The sequence below is a fragment of the Herpailurus yagouaroundi genome, unplaced genomic scaffold (genome assembly GCF_014898765.1).
Source record: "Herpailurus yagouaroundi ecotype Mexico unplaced genomic scaffold, PumYag 192, whole genome shotgun sequence".
In the NCBI taxonomy this organism is placed as follows: domain Eukaryota; kingdom Metazoa; phylum Chordata; class Mammalia; order Carnivora; family Felidae; genus Herpailurus; species Herpailurus yagouaroundi.
This window is the reverse complement of record NW_024412423.1, coordinates 23,861,089-23,880,735: the sequence shown is the minus strand read 5'-3', so window position 1 is coordinate 23,880,735 and position 19,647 is coordinate 23,861,089. Positions and strand designations below refer to the sequence as shown.

Genomic DNA, 19,647 nt, shown 5'->3' with positions numbered 1-19,647 from the left:
CCCTCCCCTCCTCCCCTCCCCTCCTCCCCTCCCCTTGTTATACTTGCACTAGAATGTCAGTTCCTTAAGGGCAAGGACTTGAGTCTTACCCATCTCTGAATGTCCAGAGCTTATAATAGTACTTGGCATGTAAATGTAGTTTCATGAAAGTTTGCTGAACTGATGGGTTAAAGTCTTCCCTATGTTAAATATGAACATGTTGGTCTGAAGGCAGATGCTCCAAGGACTCTTTGAGCTATGAATCTTTGTGACCTAGAAATTCCAGCTTACAAGATTCATCCAGATACTCTTTTCAAAGACAGTTTATTCAGCATTAACTAAGCATGTCCCTTATAGCAGACACATGCCAGAGAACTTGGGGTTCAGAAATGATGAGCCTAGGGTGGCTGGGTGACTCAAGTGTTGAAACATCCAACTCTTGATTTCTGCTCAGGTCGTGGTCTCACAGTTCAAAGGATCAAGCCCCACATTGGGCTCTATGTGCTTGGGACTCTCTCTCTCTCTTTTACTCTCTCTTTCCATCCTCCATTCTCTGTCTCTCTCCCTCTTTCTCCCTCCCCCTCTCTCTCTCTCCCCCACCAAACAAATAAATAAACATTAAAAAAAATGGTGAGCTGGACTTTGTTCCTAGCCTCATGGAGCAAGATGCTCTGTTACTGAGCCCTATGATATTCCAGATGCTGCTTAGGTGAGGGGGCATGCAGTAGTGAGGATAGCCACTCTCTGTGGTCTCCTGAAGCTTCTACTTGATTACAACATACTTAGAGTCATCACTCATGTTTGTCACATACTAGTTGCATGATCTTTGGCTAGTTTAATTTTTCCCCTTTATTTGTCAAGTGGAGATAATATTGGTGTCATGAGACACCTCTAAGAATTGAATGGTTCTCTGTATTGGACACTGCAGTCTAGACTCTAGAGGCTTGAAAGCAAGCAAAGAGTTGGAAAATTTGAATTGTCCAGTGTAGCTGAAGGCATGGTAAACCTTGGAGGATAAGGAGAATACAGTCTGAGAATATGAGCCAAATTCTAGAAGGGAGGTTTGAGGCCATATTTCACCTATAAGTAAAATCATACAGTGTTTGTCATTCTCTGAATTATTTCACATAGTGTAATACTGTCTGGGTCTATCCATGTTGATGCCAATGGCAAGATTTAATTCCTTTTTATGGCTGAGTAATATTCCACTGTGTGTGTGTGTGTGTGTGTGTGTGCGCGCGCGCGCGCGCGCGCATGTGTGTGTACACACACTGTCTCTTCTTTATCCTTTAATCCATATGTCACTACTCAAGTTGTTTCCAAATTTTGGCTATTAGAAATACTGCAGTTAACATAGGGTTACTTATATCTTTTAAAATTATTGTTTTTATTTTCTTTGGATAATTACCCAGAAGTAGAAATGCTGGATCATGTAGTAATTCCATTTTGAATTTTTTGAGGAACCTCCATACTGTTTTTCATAGTGGCTGCACCAGTTTACATTCCCACTGACAGTACATGAGGGTTTCCTTTTCTCCACAGCTTTGCCAACACTTATTTTTCATTTGTTTTGATACTATCTATTATGACAGGTATAAGCTCATAACTCATTGTGGTTTTGATTTGCATTTCTCTGAGCCTCTTTTCATGTGCCTCTTGGCCATCTGTATGTCGTCTTCAGAAAAATGTCTATGCAGGTCCTCTGCCCATTTTTTTAATTGAGTTGACTGAGAGCTAAAATCTTTTTTAGGGGCGCCTGGGTGGCTCAGTCAGCTAAGCATCTGACTCTTGATTTGAGCTCAGGTCATGATCTCATGGTTCATGAGATGGAGCTCCATGGCTTGGGATCCTCTCTGCCCCTCCCTCCTCAAAATAAATAAACATTAAAATAAATAAATAAAATAAATACATAAAAATTTTTTTAAAAAAATATAAAGTTTAGAATCCATAAATTTAACAAAAATGAGAACATCATTTTCACTTCTTAGTGAAAGAAGCATTGCAGCCATTACAGTATCCAAAGATGATTATCTCCCTGCTCTGTTTTACCTGCTGGGTACTCAGTATTTATTGCTAAAGAATGAAAACGAGAGATTTTATTCCTTGTGTTTATTCCATGTTTGTCTTAGGAAACCTCATGGGTGCTTTCTCATTATTTATTGTTGCATTTGTCTTCCATGTGCAGTTAAGACCTGATTTATATTTTATATTAGCACTACAGGCTTTATTTTAGAGTAATAGAAGGGAGGTGATCAGCCATTGAGGGGCACATTGGTGAAGAGACATGCAGGAAAGAGAGCCGTTGTGGGCAAGGTTGGGACTGCCAGTTGATTACCTGATGGATGTACATGGAAAAGTATTTTAGCAATGATTGAATAAGGTGGGACCCCCCCAAAAAAACAAAGCAACAAGAGTAAACAAGACTTAAATGATACAGATTTACTGAATCCTTCAGTGGGAGATGCAACCGCTGTTCTCTCAGTTTGAAGTGCTTTCTAATAGCTTAGATGGTGCCCAAAGAAATCCCTGATCCCATCAGCACTAACTTTGTCATGACTGCTTCAATGTTATCAGTTAAGGAATAGAATTTAATAGCCTTGGGAACCATCCCAAGGACTCAGAAATGAGTCTGCCCTAATTGCAGAAAGAAAGGACTTGGAAATACATAGTCTCCACTTACCCATTTATAAATCTGGAGCCAAGTGTTTCTAAAAAATTAACAGTGGGAGGAATGAAAGTAATAAAGCTTTAATTTTGATAGTCATACCTAGGGAGCCACAAATACTTTGTAACTCATTTGTAAATCTCACCCAGTGGTTAGCACATTAAAGGTCTCAAAAAAGCTTTGGATTATGCAGGGTCACTTCTCTGAAAAGCCCTGGGGCCTCTCACCAGTGGGACTGAGCTCCCTGGGAACAGATGGCATGGGAAGTCTGTTCCAGGGGGTGTGGGATGCAGTTTTGAATAACTAGCTTCAACGGGTCCTGCAAGAATGAGCGATTTGCTTATGCAAGTTCTTTATATGGACTTTTACTGCTATTGATTTTCCATCTTGGATATCAGTACCCTGGAGAGCTCTCCACTTCATTCTTAAGACCCTTTAAACTTGGTAAACACTTTCAACACTTCTGAAACTTTTCTATGAAAGAGCCTCTAAGGGCAAGCTACAACATACATCTTTCTTGAGGTTCAGGGGACAGAACCTACTGCCAGCACATACATCTTTGGAGTCTCTTTATACAAATGTATATGAATTTTGTATTCTGTTCTGTAGTAGACCAGTGATGGCCTTAATATTTTAACAGTTTTAAATTACTTACCACCTCATAAAATAGATGCTGCAGGGATATTAACTGTAGATTTGCATTCTCCTTGGCCCATTATGGTCTGAGATGGAAAACCTAGGTTAGATTTGTAAAACAGGAAAAAGAGATTTGGTAGATACATGTGGTGTGGGACTATTTTGCCTTCTTCCACTGATTTCTGGACTTGTCAAGGGAGGTGGCAGTGAATGAGCACCATGATAGATCACCAGAGCTCTGGACTTAAGTTATGCTTCTGAGGATGCCACATTACGGAAGTAACCACTTCATCTGAGGCTCGTAGAGGTCATTTGAACAAATTGTCTCCAATTTGGGGCAGGGTTTCCCTGCAGACTTTATTTTTCTGTTTTCAGTTAACATCTTTCCCTGCCGAGCTTTATAAGACAGGGTGGAAGCAGTCAAATGGACAGCCTCTGGCTAAGGATCAGAAGGCACTAACCTTGTACATGAAGCCTGCCTTGCTGAACCCTGCCTGCCCATTTATACCTAGCACACCTCATGTTGACAACCTCCCTGACACAAGCCATTGTCTGCTTGAATCAACAGTGTTTTTCAGATACTCCTTAATCATTATTTTTCTCCCCTAGCATTTTATCAATGGTGCCTGAATGTAGGCCTTAGGATATTAAGACTCATAGTCTATGACTCTGTAATAGAGACTTTTCAAAGCCCACAGTACCTTCTCTCAAAACAAACAAAACAAAATAAAGACTATGACTATGACTGTGTAAGTTTGTTGACAAGGCTTTGTTGTTTGTTCTTAGTGCACATAATTTAGAGGGGAAAAAAGGTTTTTATTCTTCATTCCCAGACTTTATAATCTCCAAGATGAGACAAGGCAGAACACAGCTCTACTAGAGATATGTGAACTCCTTAGTTGCCGTATGGTGGTTTCAGCAGTGGTGTAGATCTGGTTAATCAGTGAAAGCTTTCTGGATAAAGTAGACCCTGAGCTTTATGTTCAAAGAGAAATGTTAAAGTTGCTTCTTGTACAAATGAGTCTAACACTTGAAATGGGAAGGGATGAATAGCACTGCAGCTCCGAGATCTTTTTTTTAATTTGATTTGATTTGATTTACTTTGCGTCATGGTAAGTATACTCTTTAATTCACATCACTCATTTTACCTTGCCCTTTCCCCCTCCCTTCTGTTAACTATCAGTTTGTTCTCTAGAGCTAAGAGAGTGTTTCTTCGTTTGCCTCTCTCTCTTTTTTATTTTGCTCATTTGTTTTGTTTCTTAAATTCCACATGTGAGTGAGATCATATGGTATTTGTCTTTCTCTGACTGACTTATTTCACTTAGCATTATACTCTCTAGCTTTATCCACATTGTTGCAAATGGCAAGATTTCATTCTTTTTTATGGATGAATAATATTCCTGTGTGTGTGTGTGTGTGTGTGTGTGTGTGTGTGTGTGTATATATATATATATATATATATATATATATATATATATATATCTTTATCCATTCACCTATAAAATTAATAGAATTTAATTTTTATAGAATTTTAATAGGACACTTGGGCTGCTTCCATAGTTTGCATTTCATAAGTAATGCTACTATAAACTAGGAAAGCAGGTATCCCTTTGAATTAGTGTTTTTGTATTTTGGGGGTAAATACCTAGTAGTATGTTCACTGGGTCATAGAGTAGTTCTATTTTTAATTTTTTAAGGAAACTTCATACTGTTTTCCACAATGACTGTACCAGTTTGCCTTCCCAGCAATAGTGCAAGAGGGTTCTTTTTTCTCACATCCTCACCAACACTTATTGTTTCTTGTGTTTTTCATTTTAGCCATTCTCATGGCTGTAAGATGATACCTCATTGTGGTTTTGATTTGCATTTGCCTGATGATGAGTTATTTTGAGCATCTTTTCATATGTCTGTTGGCCATTTGGATGTCTTTTTTGGAGAAATGTCTATTCATGTCTTCTGCCCATGTTTTAACTGTTCTGGTATCTTGAATCTCTAAAATGTCTAGGGTTCCTTGCCTTTTGCATATATCCACTTTCTGTATTTGAAGAGCAAGCTAAAAGTGTGGTGAAGATGATTACTGAACACACCCTATGTGCCAGGCTCTGTGCTGGGCAACTTTCATGTGTTGCGTCTTCAATTACTCACAATATCCGAGTGAAGTAGATCTCTTTGTCTGCATTTGAATCTTGAAGAGTGAGTGACCCATCTGGACCACAAAGGCAGGAAGTGGCACAATTGTGCCTCTTGTACACCTTCACCTCTCTGATCCAAACCTATGGGTTCTCTTCTTCTAGACATACTGGTTTAATTATTTATTGGAAATTCATGGAGTTTCTGTATTTCCCCATTTTTACATGGTCACCTACTAGGACTGCTGAATAGTGACAGAGTCGTGCTTATCAGCACAAAGGAGTTCATTCTTTATGAAAAGCTACATGTTTTACAGGACTTTTAATTGTATTAAAGTGAAGTACAGGTATAAAACATAGACTTGCTGAGCTATACCCCTCTTTTAACTCTGCCTTTTTCATGGAGGTGTTTGATTTTTATTGTGCTTTTTGTGTCCTCTTATTTTCCTAGGTTATAGAACTGGTCTTATGTATCTTCAGTAATTCTGTTGCCTTTGTTCATAAGTGTCTTAGGAATAATTCCTGCCAATTAGCATGAAGTAGAACTCAAGTACCTTTATTTTTATAACACTTTAATGAATTCTGGCCATTTTGGTGGATGGGAAGGTTAAGACTTCTCTTTGGATGGTCTCTTGTCCCCCTATTGAGAACGAAGGCCATTGTCAGGTCCTACTGTTTGTGCCGCTCCATCTGATCCCATGTTGCCACCAGACCTCATGCACCTCCTGGTCAGTGATGTGGACCATAGATAGGCTTCACAGAATCCCTGAGAGAAGGAACCACAAGCCTCACTGGGTCCATGTTGTTTTTTAAGTCAGAGAGAAAATTAAGTTGACTGGGCATGAACATCACCTTGAAAAGAAACTTTGACCTTCATATTCATTATAAAAGTAATATACGCTTACTCAAATGTCCAACAATCTGGCTTTGACTTCTGAATAGTACAATATTTTCTTCACAGTATTAACTTCTTCTTGTGGATCCTTTGGGTGACATGATTCTTGGGGACGGTGGACAGGGATGTTCAACATGCTGCTTCTTGGCACTGTATTTGTCACCTTTCTCCTCATCATAAGCTGCTCATGAGTGGCCTGGTGGCTCTGAGCATCAGCTTTGGTGTGAGAGTACTCTAGATTCTAGTCCAGATTTACCAACTACGTGACCACAGACAAGTTAGTTACTTACCATCTCTGTGTCAGTTTCCTCATTGGTTAATTAGAAAAATAGTACATTATTCTATATATAGTTGGTAAGTGTCATTGTTGCCACTGTTAGCCCCTCAACTGGATGATGCATTATGTAATAAAATGCTCCCTCTTTCCTTTTCTTTCCACGTAGTTAATACTACCCCCCTCCCTTTTATCCTCCTCTCTCCCTATCCCACTTTTACAAGGAAATCAGTTTCTTGGCAGAAACGTGGAGTGAGGGTCCCTTTGTTTACCATCCCAGAACAACTGGGAAACTGAGGTAGGTATGGGATGATAGCTTTGAGAAAGCGGGATTGCCTGGCCTGGTTAATATACTTTTGTGGCTTGTGATTTTATGGAGCATATTTCCACTGCTGCTGTAGACTTCCCTTAATGCATTCTTTTTTAATGATCAGGACTTGTAAATTAGACAAGTAGGACTTAGCAGTGGTTGCTCATAATGTCTTGTTTTGCCCATGAGCTGAAAGGCAAAGCTCTTTCCAGTCACTGCTGTGTAGTTCCAGCCAGGTCCAGGGTGTTCTCTTACAACTCAGAAGCGAATTCCAATTCTCTTAGGGCTGGACACTTGCTCTTGCTCTGGACAGTAGTCATGACTTCATTGTTTCCCCCGCTGCAGGCAAGATTCTCTAAGAAGCAAGAGAAGGTTACTTTTTGCAGGTGAGGTTTCTAGACCAGTGTATACAGACATCAGGTGTGGTGTTGGCCTGACGGCATAGGGTGTCTGAATTCATTCACAGGTCTTTGCAGGGATAGTCCCAGGAGGGAGAGGATAGTAGAGAAATGGAAGGTTCTGGTGTGTAAGTGGGTGGAGGCTAGGACTTTGTGGGCAGAAGGACTTCTCAAGGTCAGCAGGATAGCAAAGGGAAAGGTCCTTCCTTGAGAAGCAGACCTAGTTTGAGTACTAGTTTTGCTGTTTATTAGTTGTCTGGTGTTTGGAAGTTACTTTGCCATTGCAAATATTTTAACTTGCTTCCTTACTTAATTTGTTATAAATATCTACCTGTGTTAGTACACACTGATCTACTTCCTCCTTTATAACAGCTGGACAAGATTTCATGAATGGATGTCTTGTAATTAAGGTAACAGTTTCCTTATAGATGGTGTTATGGACTGAATGTTTTATATGTTGAACTCTTAACTCTCAGTGTCCTGTATTGGAGATTGGGCATCTAAAGAGGTAACCAAGGTTAAATGAGGTCCTCAGGGTAGGGCCCTATTCCTGTAAGATAGTATATAAGAAGAGACATCTCATGGTTTGTGTGTGTGTGTGTGTGTGTGTGTGTGTGTGTATGTGTGTATAAAAGTATGTGTATATGATCTACGGATGATGATTCAGCCATGGGCATTAAAAGCTGTGACCCCAAAGGCCCACTTATGATGTACATTTCCAAGATGGTGCCAACCTCTGACAAAGGTTGGTTCTACGCCTTCGGCCGCATATTCTCGGGGCTGGTGTCCACTGGTCTCAAGGTCAGGATCATGGGGCCCAACTGCACACCTGGGAAGAAGGAGGACCTGTACCTGAAGCCCATCCAGAGAACAATCCTAAAGATGGGCCGTTATGTGGAGCCCATTGAAGATGTGCCTTGTGGGAACATTGTGGGCCTGGTGGGCATGGACCAGTTCCTGGTGAAGAATGGCACGATCACCACCTTCGAGCATGCCCACAACATGCGGGTGATGAAGTTCAGTGTTAGCCCCATTGTCCGGATCGCCATGGAGGCCAAGAATCCAGCCAACCTTCCCAAGCTAGTGGAGGGCCTGAATGCCTGGCCAAGTTGGACCCCACAGTGCAGGGCATCATTGAGGAGTCAAGGGAGCACATCATCGCAGGGGCTGGCGACCTGTACCTGGAGATCTGTCTGAAGGACCTGGAGGAGGACCACGCGTGCATTCCCATCAAGAAATCCAACCCCCTGGTGTCTTACCGGGATACAGTCAGTGAGGAGTCGAGCATGCTCTGCATGTCCAAGTCCAAAAATAGGCACAACCGGCTGTACATGAAGGTGCGGCTCTTCTCTGATGGCCTGGCCAAGGACATCGACAAGGGTGAAGTGTCCGTCCACCAAGAACTCAAGCAGCAGGTCCGCTATCTGGCCCAGAAGTATGAGTGGGATGTGGCAGAAGCCCACAAGATCTGATGCTTTGGGCCTGACTCCAGCCCCAATGTCCTCACCGACATCACCAAGTGTGCAGTGCCTCAACGAGATCAAGAACAGTATGGTAGCTGGCTTCCAGTGGGCCACCAAAGAGGAAGCCCTGTGCAAGGAAAACATGTGGGGTGTGTGCTTCGATGTCCCTGATGTGACCTTGCATGCGGATGCCATCCACCGCGGCGGTGGCCAGATCATCCCCACTGGCTGGCGCTGTCTCTGTGCCAGTGTGCTGACCACCCAGTCCTGTCTCATGGTGCCTATCTACCTTGTGGATATTCAGTGTCCAGAACAAGTGGCTAGTGGCATCTATGGTGTCCTGAACAGGAAGCATGGTCACGTCTTTGAGGAGTCCCAGCCGGTACCCCCGTGTTTGTCGTGGAGGCCTACCTGCCTGTGAACGAGTCCTTCAGCTTCACTGCTGACCTGAGGTCCAACCCTGGTGGCCAGGCCTTCTCCCAGTGCGTCTTTGACCACTGGCAGACCCTGCCTGGGGATCTCTTCAACAACACCAGCCACCCCAGCCAGGTGATGGCCGAAACACACAAGCGCAAGGGCCTGAAGGAAGGAATCCCAGCCCTGGACAACTTCCTGGACAAATAGTAGGCTGCCCTCCCTGCAGTCCACTACCCTGGGTGGGACTCACCACAGCCCTTGCCCTCGGCTGACAATCGACCACAGCAAGCCCTCGCATTCTCCATGACACCTCAAGACTGTCCCCAGTGATGCTCCACCTGATGGGTTCTGGGGCCCACTCTGTGCCATCACTCAACGTGAACACTTGCTGCCATTTCTTTCGATGTTTATTTCAAGATAACAGAGGCAACAGAAATGCCCTGGCAACAGGGACTTATTTAGCCGGTGGGGGTGAGGGAGGCGGGATGGGACACTCAACAGTTTTTTTTTTTTTTTTCCATTTCAGAAACTCAAATGTCAAAAAAAAAAAAAAAAAGGCATTAAGAGGTTTATTTGGGTAAATAGTCTGTTGTGGATTTTCCCCCAGAAAGGGGGAAGGAACAAGTGGGTAGACCTTTCTCTTTGGGAAGAAGCTAAAACACAGGAAACTTTGTGCATCATCACCGTGAACACCCCCAGCTGTATTAGTGCCATTGGAATAATAAGTGTGATATGGTGGTGAAAAAAAAAATCAGGGTGCTCCCCACCTGCAGGCAGGAGGCAACACCCTATCTGCTACCATCAGCCTCTTCCAGAGCCCAGTGCCCCACCCTGCCCTGTCCAGCCCAGCCATACCCTGCTCTGCCCCATGTGGGGATGCTTTGCTCAGGGATGAGCTGGCAGGGCTTCCCCAGCCTCCCTGGTAAGCAGAGACTCTGGAAACATCTGGGGACCTGTTTTCTGGCTGTGTGATCCCAAGGGTGCCCATGGGCCCCTTGGGTGTCTGATCAGAAGGGCATGGGAGGGAGGGCCACACCCCTGCAGTCCTGCTCTGCTGGTTTAGCAGGCAGCTGCCTACCCCACCCCATCCCGCACCGAGGGCTCCAGAGTCGGCAGATTAAGCATTTTATGAATTGTATTTTAAATACATGTTTTAGGGGTGCCTGGGTGGCTCAGTAGGTTGAGCGTCCGACTTCGGCTCAGGTCATGATCTTGCAATCTGTGAGTTCCAGCCCCGCATCAGGCTCTGTGCTGACAGCTCAGAGCCTGGAGCCTATGGGAGATTCTATGTCTCCCTCTCTCTCTGCCCCTCCCCCACACATGCTCTGTGTGTGTCTCTCTCTCTGTCAAAAATAAATGAACATTAAAAAAAATTTTAAATACATGTTTTAAACCTGAAATCTTGCCGTTTGCAACAACACGGATGGAACTAGAGTGTATTATGCTAAGTGAAATAAGTCAGTCAGAGAAAGACAAATATCATATGATTTTACTCATATTTGGAATTTAAGAAATAAAACAGATGAACATACGGGAAGGGAAGCAAAAATAAGATAAAAAACAGGAAGACAAACCATAAGAGACTCTTGAATACAGAGAACAAAAGTGAGGGCCCCTGGGGGGTTGTTGGGTGGGTGGATGGACCAAATGGGTGATGGGCACTAAGGGAGGCACTTGAGATGAACACTGCGTCTTGTATGTAAGTGATGAATCACTAAATTCTTTTCCTGAAATCATTATTTACACTATATGTTAACTAATGTGGATTTAAGTAAAAAAGTAAATAAAATCTTTTTTAAAAAAGGTATGCAGAATAAAAAGAGACATCACAGAGCTCACTGGCTTGCTGTGTATATACACTGAGAAAAAGCCTTCTCACATAGTGAGAAGGTGGCCATCTACAAGCCAGCAAGAGAGCTCTCACAAGAAATTGACCATGGTGGCAACGTGATCTCAGATTTCCATCCTCCAGAACTGTGAGAAATAACAGTCTGTTGTCCAAGTCACCCACTGTCTAGTATTTTGTTTCGGTAGCCCAAGCCGGGTAGAGTAGATGGACATTCAACTTGTTGATAATTTCCTCTTCCTGTAGACTATCGAGATGTACATTTTTTGCCTTGTATGTTAACTTGCTGGCTTGTAGGATGTTTCTTTTTTCTTTTCTTTCCTTTTAATATTAAAGTTTTCATATATACCCAAAAGTTGAGGGAATGATAAAATAAACTCCTCTATACCCATCTACCTGTATTTAACAGTTGTTAGCATTTAGGGACATGGCTGAATAATTGCCCATTACCAGTTTATACAACTTAGCCTCCATCACACACACACACACACACACACATACACAGACAGTGTAAGAGAGAGGATGCTTTTAGTTATAACACAGAAAGAAAAGAGTTCTTAGGTCCTCTGTTTGAAGGGAAAAGAAAATGTCTCTTCTCAGGACGGGTTCCTTAGTTAAGATGCACCTTTTTATCATCTTTTCCTCTGTCCTTATCTGTCTGTGTCCCCATCCACTCCCGTCCCCCCCCCCCTCCTAGGGCATACATGTTCAGCTGTCTGTGTCACTCAACTGCCTGTCTTATTCAGACACATGGCCATTGGGCCCCTTTGTTCAGCCTCCCATGAACACATCCAGTACCTCGATTGGAAAGCTGAAAATGGTGACAGAGCTTTTCCAAACTGTCATTCTTCTCTGTTTCCAGCAGAATTCTGTGGGCAGCATCTTCTGTTTTGTATTCTGTGCGGCTCTGTAAACAGCTAGTAAACAAGCCCCTCCAGAGGTTGGGGGGGGGGGGGGAGCAAGATGCATGCCCAGGTTACCATGGGGACAGACAAGCTGTAATAAATGTTTGGGATCTTAGCTTGACGAGGTTTTAGCAGTTTGGAGTAATTTCTTTGTCATTCATCCATTAAGTCACTGCTAATGAATCACTGGGAGTGTCTGCTCTTCAGATGAACCTCAGTTGAGCATGATTCAGGCAGAGAGCAGTCTTCAAAACAACAAGAAGACAGAAAACATTCATTAATTTGTCAACTTTTTGTAGGTTGAGCGGCCTCTTGTCTGTGGACGTTCCCTGGAGTCACCAGAGTGGACCACAAGTTCACATGACTGTTGTAAATGATGTCTTTGCTTGTCAGACTCACTGCGTAGGCTTCTTGCCTCCCAGAATCCTGCATGGCTCAGTGTCCCCAGAGGTTCTGCAAAGGGGGAAAGGGGAGCTCTAAGAGCCAACCACAGAGACCTCCACCCTGATATCCCTCTTCTTTGGAGGGTGAGAGTGTGCAGCTGGTCTGTTCTTATCAAAGTGCCACTTACCCTGAAAAAGGTATATAAAGGGTTCTCTCTCCCTATAGCTTCTCCACTAACTTCAGCATGGGAGGATGTGCCAAAGGTCACCAGGTTCTGCCATGTTTGCCAACACTGTAGGATTTGGAGACCATGATCCCCTAAAGGCCCTTCATGGTGCTGCTGCCACTCTGTCCACTTTTCCCACGTACCACCCCTGCTCCAACCTGCAGTGGCCCCAACAAATGCTTTAGTTCCCCCCAAACTTGCCTTGATTCCTCTGGGAAGAGAGCTACTTCCGAGCTGGAATGTTTTCTTCACCCTATTACCTGCCTTAAACCCATTTTCCATAGATACCTGTCTGTCAAGGAGCTCTCCCTACCCCCTGAAAGGCTGGGCAAGGTACCCACATCTCCCCTAACACACTGAACTTGCCCTTCTGTTGTCTGTCATCCTTATTGAGCTGTGAGCCCCTGGAGGGTAGGAATGTCTTCACGTTCACTCTGGAGATGCCGGCCTCTAGCCTGCACAGAACAGAAGCTCTACAGGTGTTAAGGGAATAAACCCAAGTGTGTGTCAGTCCCCTAGGCGCCTCTCAGGGACTCTGGGGCCAACCCACAAAATGGAACATTCCCTCATCTCAGCATCTCTGAGGGGGTAGCCCGTTCTGCTCTCACAGGAATTACAACCCTTTGCCAGTGAGCTTATGGGATATGCCCGCCGACAGCAAAAAGGCTTGATTCTGGATTTTAAAATCAATGTAGCTAATTAAAAAGTAACTCAAACCGGAAAACAAGTTTAGAGACAATTAAGATAATTAAAACATCACTACCTTAATTGAGACCAAGCAGTGAGCTTAAAAAATAAAATTAATGAAAAAAAAAATTACACGAAGCCTATAATTAACTTGCTTTGGAAGTCGGTGTTTTTCAGCTTAACAAATCTCTCTTTAAATTAATGTGTTCCTGTTCTTTTTTTCTTTGAAAATGGTTTTTGTAAAAATTGGTCAACGAATTACTTGGACATGTGTCTTCTGCCACTTGACACTTGATTGGTCTTGGGAAATGGGCAGAGAGAGGGAATTAACCTCCCTTGGGCACCTGCTCTGTGCCAGGTATGCTGTCCCGGAGAAGCCCTGCGGGTGCCCTGAGAGAAGCAGTGGAGGGCACGCAGGGCTTTGCCATCCTGTGGGGATCGCTGCATCCTGTCACTCAGCCTGTGCTTGGAGAGAGAGAGAGAGAGAGAGAGAGAGAGACTCAGAGCACAGGCTCCAGAAATCATTAGCCCTCGACAAGGAAGTTTCTGGGCCTGCTCCCAGTTATCACGAACACTCAGCTCTCTCCCTACCTCCTCACCTGCACTCTTTCTCTGCGCCTTATTAAAGGGCCTCTCAAATGCTGCTTATTATTCTGATCTGTTATCGTTCCCTTTAGAAAGTGGAGCCACACGGCCCTGTCCAATGCGGGTGTCAGCTTCTTTCCAGAGTATTGCTGTGAGCCTTGGGGCTGCTTAGAAAAGCTCGCTTGGGAGACGGCGTTTAAAGGGAAATGACACACTCCTTGTACCACCCTCATCCCCTTTCCATCTCAGTGTGGCTGTTTTTCGGAAACAAAATGCCCCTTGGTGATTAAATGAATGCTGGCAGCTTGATTTATTACTGTTTTGTTGTTCTATGAAGTTCATTTACTCAAAATAATCCGCATCCATGTCTGAAGTATTCAGACCCTGGTAATTAATGTTTAGTAGACTTAATTTCTGTATGCAAATTGTTAGGTATGTATATGGAGTTAAGTGACTCATTTTTGTTTATTGGTACTTTTTCGTTGGATTTCTTTGTAAAGAAATGCTGGCTTCAAGAATTGGGGGGGGGGGGGCGGCGATCCGTAGTAGTTAGCCTAATGGTAGTGTCACGCATGGAAAGGCTACAGAAAGAAGACTGACCAGGACACTGGTCTGTTGACTTAGCTGGAGGGTTGCCGCATTCAGAGGGAGAGCGCAGAGGGCACGGTTCCCCGGAGCTGGGCACCTCCCCTTCTCGGGAAGCCCTGGGGCTGTGTGAGGTCCATGGGGGCAGTCCTGCATGGCCCGACCTGGGAAGCACCAGATTCTCTCACTGCCCCCGTCCTTTGACCCCTTGGCTTTCTTTATGCCCCAAGAACTCCCAAGAACATGGTGTCTGTGGGCTCCATACTTGGTGATTTCAGAGGAGATCCTAGGTGATTGTTTTGCTGCTGGCCTATGAATGCGAAGAGTTTGCATTCTGGAGTCGATGCGCCAAGTGTCAGATACCCTCCGCACCTCTTATCGGTGACTCCCCTTTAAGACGTTCATTTGTAAAACGGGCACATTAACAGCAGCCACCTCCTTGGGTGGTTTTGAGAATTAAATATGATAATCCAGTTATAGGGCTTAGTTCATTGCATGTCTGAAACAGTGGGTGTTAGCTCTTGTTCTTGTTTTTATGAAGACTTACGACTCATTCTGGGGACCAGATGCACAAAAAATTAGCAAACACCTATGAGGTACTTAACATACACTAAGTTGGCTTTAAGGACTCACGAATATTAGCTCCTTTAACCCTCAAGGTAACCAAACCAAGAGCAGGTGGTATAACCCTCACCATATAGAGGAGGCAGCTGAGGTATGAGTAAGCCATATTCACCCTCGAAAACACCGGGTCTGGAGTCTGCTCTTGCAAACTATGCTCGGCTGACTTACTTCCTTCAAGATTGTACTGCCTGTCGACGGACATTGGTGTTTGTGCAGTTGGCTGCAAAAACAAAAAGAACCTCAAATTTGGCCACGAAGCTGGTCATGGAGTACTTCAGATTTGGATACCCACCCTCCTAGGGCAGCCTGTTAGTTTCCATCTCTGCGATACACTCCCATGAAAATCCCAAGGGCTCTGTAGCACTTAGCACCTATCAGGGAAGCACCTAGGCTGGCACCTTGGCTGGGGCTGCCTGTGGTCCGGTCCCCAAGTTCCTTGAGATCCCCGATGTCTTCCCTCATCCTGTGGTGGCCGGGCGTGTGAGAAGGAGCAGTGGAGGATTGCCACGGTCCGTCATTAGCAGTCATCTGGTAATCGTTCTTCAGGTTGGCTGCATTTTGCATGAGCCTGGGGAGGCAAGTCACAGTTGGCTGGACAGCCACCCTGGGGTTGGGAGTGGGAGACACTGCATGAGGAAAGAGCCAGTGGTCTGAGGCCATACCAGCCTCCTGGCTTCTCGTGTGGACATCCCCAGGACTGGGAGCCTTCCACCTGGGACCAGAAACTCCTGTTGTGAGTTTCTGGAAGGCCTTGGCTTGAAGGACTCCGGAAGCGGACACAAGCCTTGCTGCCATTGCTTCCCAGATGCAGCCCTCAGCTGAAGAGTTCAAAGTGAATGCCCTGTCGCTGGGGCTCGAGTCAGCCTCTTTTATTCTTCCTGCACCTCGTTTCCCTCTGCTAAGCTTCAGGCAGCCGGGCGATCCCTTGGGGCGTAGGCTCTGTCAGATGACTCCCCTGGGACCAGGACTTGGGTCTCGTTGCTGGCCTGACTGGCCTAAAAATGCACCCTGCCTTGTGTTTTTAGCGGCTGGTGCTGCTGCAGCGGACGGAGCCGCCCTGAACTGTTCAAGCAGCAGAAACGCCTCCGGATGTTGTGTGTTCAGGTCCCTTGAGAAACTCCCAGCTGCTGTCTGAGGAAAATGGTGTGGAGGTTCTGGGCCTGGGCGGGCTGAGAGGAACCGCGACTTCTCTAAGGGCAGGGGTCTCGTGGTGGCCGGGGGACCCGGCAGCTGTGGGCACGATGGTGTTTCTCACGGCAGTTTTGCTGTCCCTGCTCAGGATGCCAATTTGTTTAACCAAATGTTTGCATGGGGAGGACACAGGGAGGCCTCGCCTCCGCGGGCTGAGGAGAAAGTTATGAAGGATTTACTGCCTAATAGGCGTAGGCCTGGAGCTGGGAGACGGCACAATTGCTTTTGCTTTGCGGAGAATTCCCTGCGGCCTCTTCGCTGCCGTAATGAGCGTGCGCACCTCGGTGTGCGGGGTGCTGATTAGCCCGGGGCCCGCCGCTCAGCCTGTTCTGGAAAACGGTGCAGTTTTGGAACCGCTGTTTTGGGAGACCCTTTCTGGAGTGCCTTGGTCGACTCCACATCCCCTCTCCGCACACCGCCCCCCCCCCCCCCCGCCATCATTACCACCCACAGGCCACACTTACTGATCGGATCAAGTGCCCTGTGATGGTCCACCCGTGGCAGTCTAGACTACCTTTTGTAACTTCGTTTTCCCAAACTCTGCCCATCCTTCTGGATCCAGTTCACATATTAATGCTTCATTAATCCTTGCCCCAGAAATTGATCTCTGTTTTTCTCTGGAGCTCCGTTATCATTTTATATGCCCGTCATGGCCCTTATCTCATTCTGCCTCGCACAATAAATATTTATGTATAAGCTTTCTCCTTTCCTTATTATGTTGGAACTTTGCGTGGCGCAAAACGGTTTTGGGCCTCCTGAAGCTCTTCCCAAAATTTAACGTGGGCTTATTGATGCACACAGTCCATGTCGATTGAACTGAAGCCAAAAAAACTCTGTCCTCAAGGACTTTCTACGTGGTAGGAAATAAGTAAAGGTAGGCATGGATGAAGTCATAAGAAGCAATTGCAGACAGATAACCAAAGAGGGAAAAGGAGCTCTTGGTCCTTGGAGTATGTAAGATTCTAAAGGATTTTAAAAGTAATTCCTGCCCGACATGGAGATGCTGAAACTCCCCAAAGCACAAAGGAATCACTATCCTGATGCTGAAGCAGAACATGTGCAGTAGACACAGAATTCCCCTCGGTTTGGGTATTCATTCCAATCCCCATCAGCCTAAGAAAACCGCCCAGAGTGCAAACACGTGGTCTGTTTATTTCCCATTTGTTTATTTGAGTAGAAAGAGAAACTAAATTTCCTTAGAAGTCCTCACCCCCCCCCTTCTTGCTCTTTTTGCCTCAGCCCTGGACCCATCGAAAGACCCCTGCCTGAAGGTGAAGTGCAGCCCTCACAAAGTATGTGTGACCCAGGACTACCAGACTGCCCTGTGTGTCAGCCGCAAGCACCTTCTCCCCAGGTAAGGCCGGGGGCCGGGACGCGCGCTCCGACTGACAGATCTGGGGGTACCCAATCTCTGAGTGGGGGACAGTGGGAGGGGGGAAGGAGAGCAGGCGTTTCTATCGCCATTTTGTATGGTATTTGGTGCCTCCAGTCATCCTGGGGTATGCATCTCAATTCTCCAACACAGATTTGCAAAAAATTTTAATACCTGCATTTATTTTAAATCAACTTTAACTCTGAGCCCTCATCTGAGCAGATGCACAGAAAATCCCTTCTTTGTCATTGTGGGGGCCATTCCTCCTTCAGGAATGACCCCAGAGATCCCGGAAGCTTAGAGCTAAGAAAACAGGTTCTGAGTCATTAGTCTCTTGCTTGTCACTGACATTGTCAGTGTTATAATCCTTTGAGGTTCCTCGGAGTCTGAGGGTTGTCTGCTTTCATGCCCAGATATATGGGCCGTGGGCATCTTCGCCAGTCGGGGTGCCCTGGTTTGGGGTTCTTCCTCCTCAGCACCACCACACCACCATTTCTCCTGAGAACACACCTTGCTGTTTTCTCAGGGTATAGTACTTGATCACCTTCTTCCCCAGCACGGAGGGAGGTCTCCCCACTCTTCTTTAAGATCTTTAAAGCTTTGCCTTTTTACCCTCAACCTCTCCCAGCTTTCTCCATCCAGTGGGAGAAAGCTTTTATAGAGGACAGAAAGAGCCTTTGAATTCAGTCTTCTTGGTGGGCCTTCAGTCCTACAAAAATACTCGGAGCAAGAACCAACATGTGCCCATGCATGACCGTATGTGCGTGTGTACACACACACACACACACACACACACACACACACACACGCATGGTGTTCTTTAACAGTGGAGTTGGGTTGGTGGGGATGGGAGAAGGGCATTTGCAGGGCCTGTTCTCCCTTCTTTCTGTACTGCTGTGCAATGGAGAGGTAGGTGTTCAGTCCATGGCACTGGAGTCACCACACCTGTTTTGGACTTGGCATCGTGCTCTGCCATCCACCTGTGCTGGGCCGTGACCTCAAGCAAAGGATGCAGCCTTTCTGGGACTCGATTCCCACTGAAGTGCATCTCCTGTGGCTTCTGCTCATTAGCTCCGTTTCGACCATGGGACCATGCCGGCTGGGTCCTTTCCCTTCCTGCAGTTCTTGATGTCTGAGCAATGCTGGTCCCATTGGCTGCTCCTTTTGCAAAGTGTTTTAATTTCCCTCCATTCCCTAAGTGGTTTCCTCCTAAACTGCCTGGGAAGCTCCATCATGGTCCAGCAGAGAAACTCCCTGGAGCAGAGCCCTCAACCTCTCTGCCTCTGCAAACCTGGCCCCTACAGCTACAGATCCAGCCTGGTGGTCACCTAAAAACAGTAACCCTTTGTCTCCATAAGACTGAGATGCAAGGTTTAATGTGTTTTACTCGTTGCTCCAGACTGGAGTATTCTCCCTGGAAGTAAAGATAGATCTCACTCCCAAACCCTAGCACACGCCATGCATTGTGCTCAGCACCACATCCTTGAATTCCTCCTGCCCTTTTGCCAAGTTGGGATTTATTTTTGTCTCCACTCTAAAAACGAGGGGAGTGAGACAGAGCAGCATTAGTAATTGATTAGTAATTGGCTTATACATCTAGGAAGTGGCAGCCATGTTTCAAACCCTGGACCGTCCGGCTCCAAAACTCCTCTTTTCTGTTACTACCGTGTGTCGGCCTCTCCCTTCATCCTGTCCTTGTCTCTCCATTCATTCACTGTCATTTAACAGAAAGATACCGAGCACCTACAATGTGCCAGGCTTGTGTTACACACTGAAGCTACATACTTTCCTACCCTCAAGGAAAATTAAGTTCACTATGGAGTGGGATGTTAAAAAAAAAAAAAAATTGTTGTTGTCACTAGAAGTTTTCCAGGCAGACATATTCTGAGAAAACTATCCTAGAGTTTCCTGCTGCACATGATTTCTTCCTTCTCTGAAGGGTGTAAGAGGGGGCCTCTTTTGCTGCAAATAGCTAAATACCCTTTTTGAGATAGTGCTCTAGATTTTAACCATCTGGTTGTATATGTGTGTATATGGATGTGCAACATGGATAGACCATTGCCTGTTTCCTCCTGG

At 45.4% G+C, this 19,647-nt stretch overlaps 1 protein-coding gene and 1 pseudogene across 2 annotated transcripts in view; both read left to right on the top strand.

Annotated features, from left to right (window-relative positions):
- The window catches only part of SPOCK1 (SPARC (osteonectin), cwcv and kazal like domains proteoglycan 1), a 525,716-nt gene that overhangs the window by 351,614 nt on the left and 154,455 nt on the right, over nt 1-19,647 (top strand). For both annotated transcript variants that reach the window (XM_040444543.1, XM_040444541.1), the window contains one exon: nt 17,439-17,553. In XM_040444543.1, coding sequence (XP_040300477.1) covers nt 17,439-17,553 — 115 coding nt within the window. The remainder of the gene's footprint in view (nt 1-17,438; nt 17,554-19,647) is intronic.
- Nucleotides 7,935-9,917, top strand: LOC121010830 (elongation factor 2-like; annotated as a pseudogene).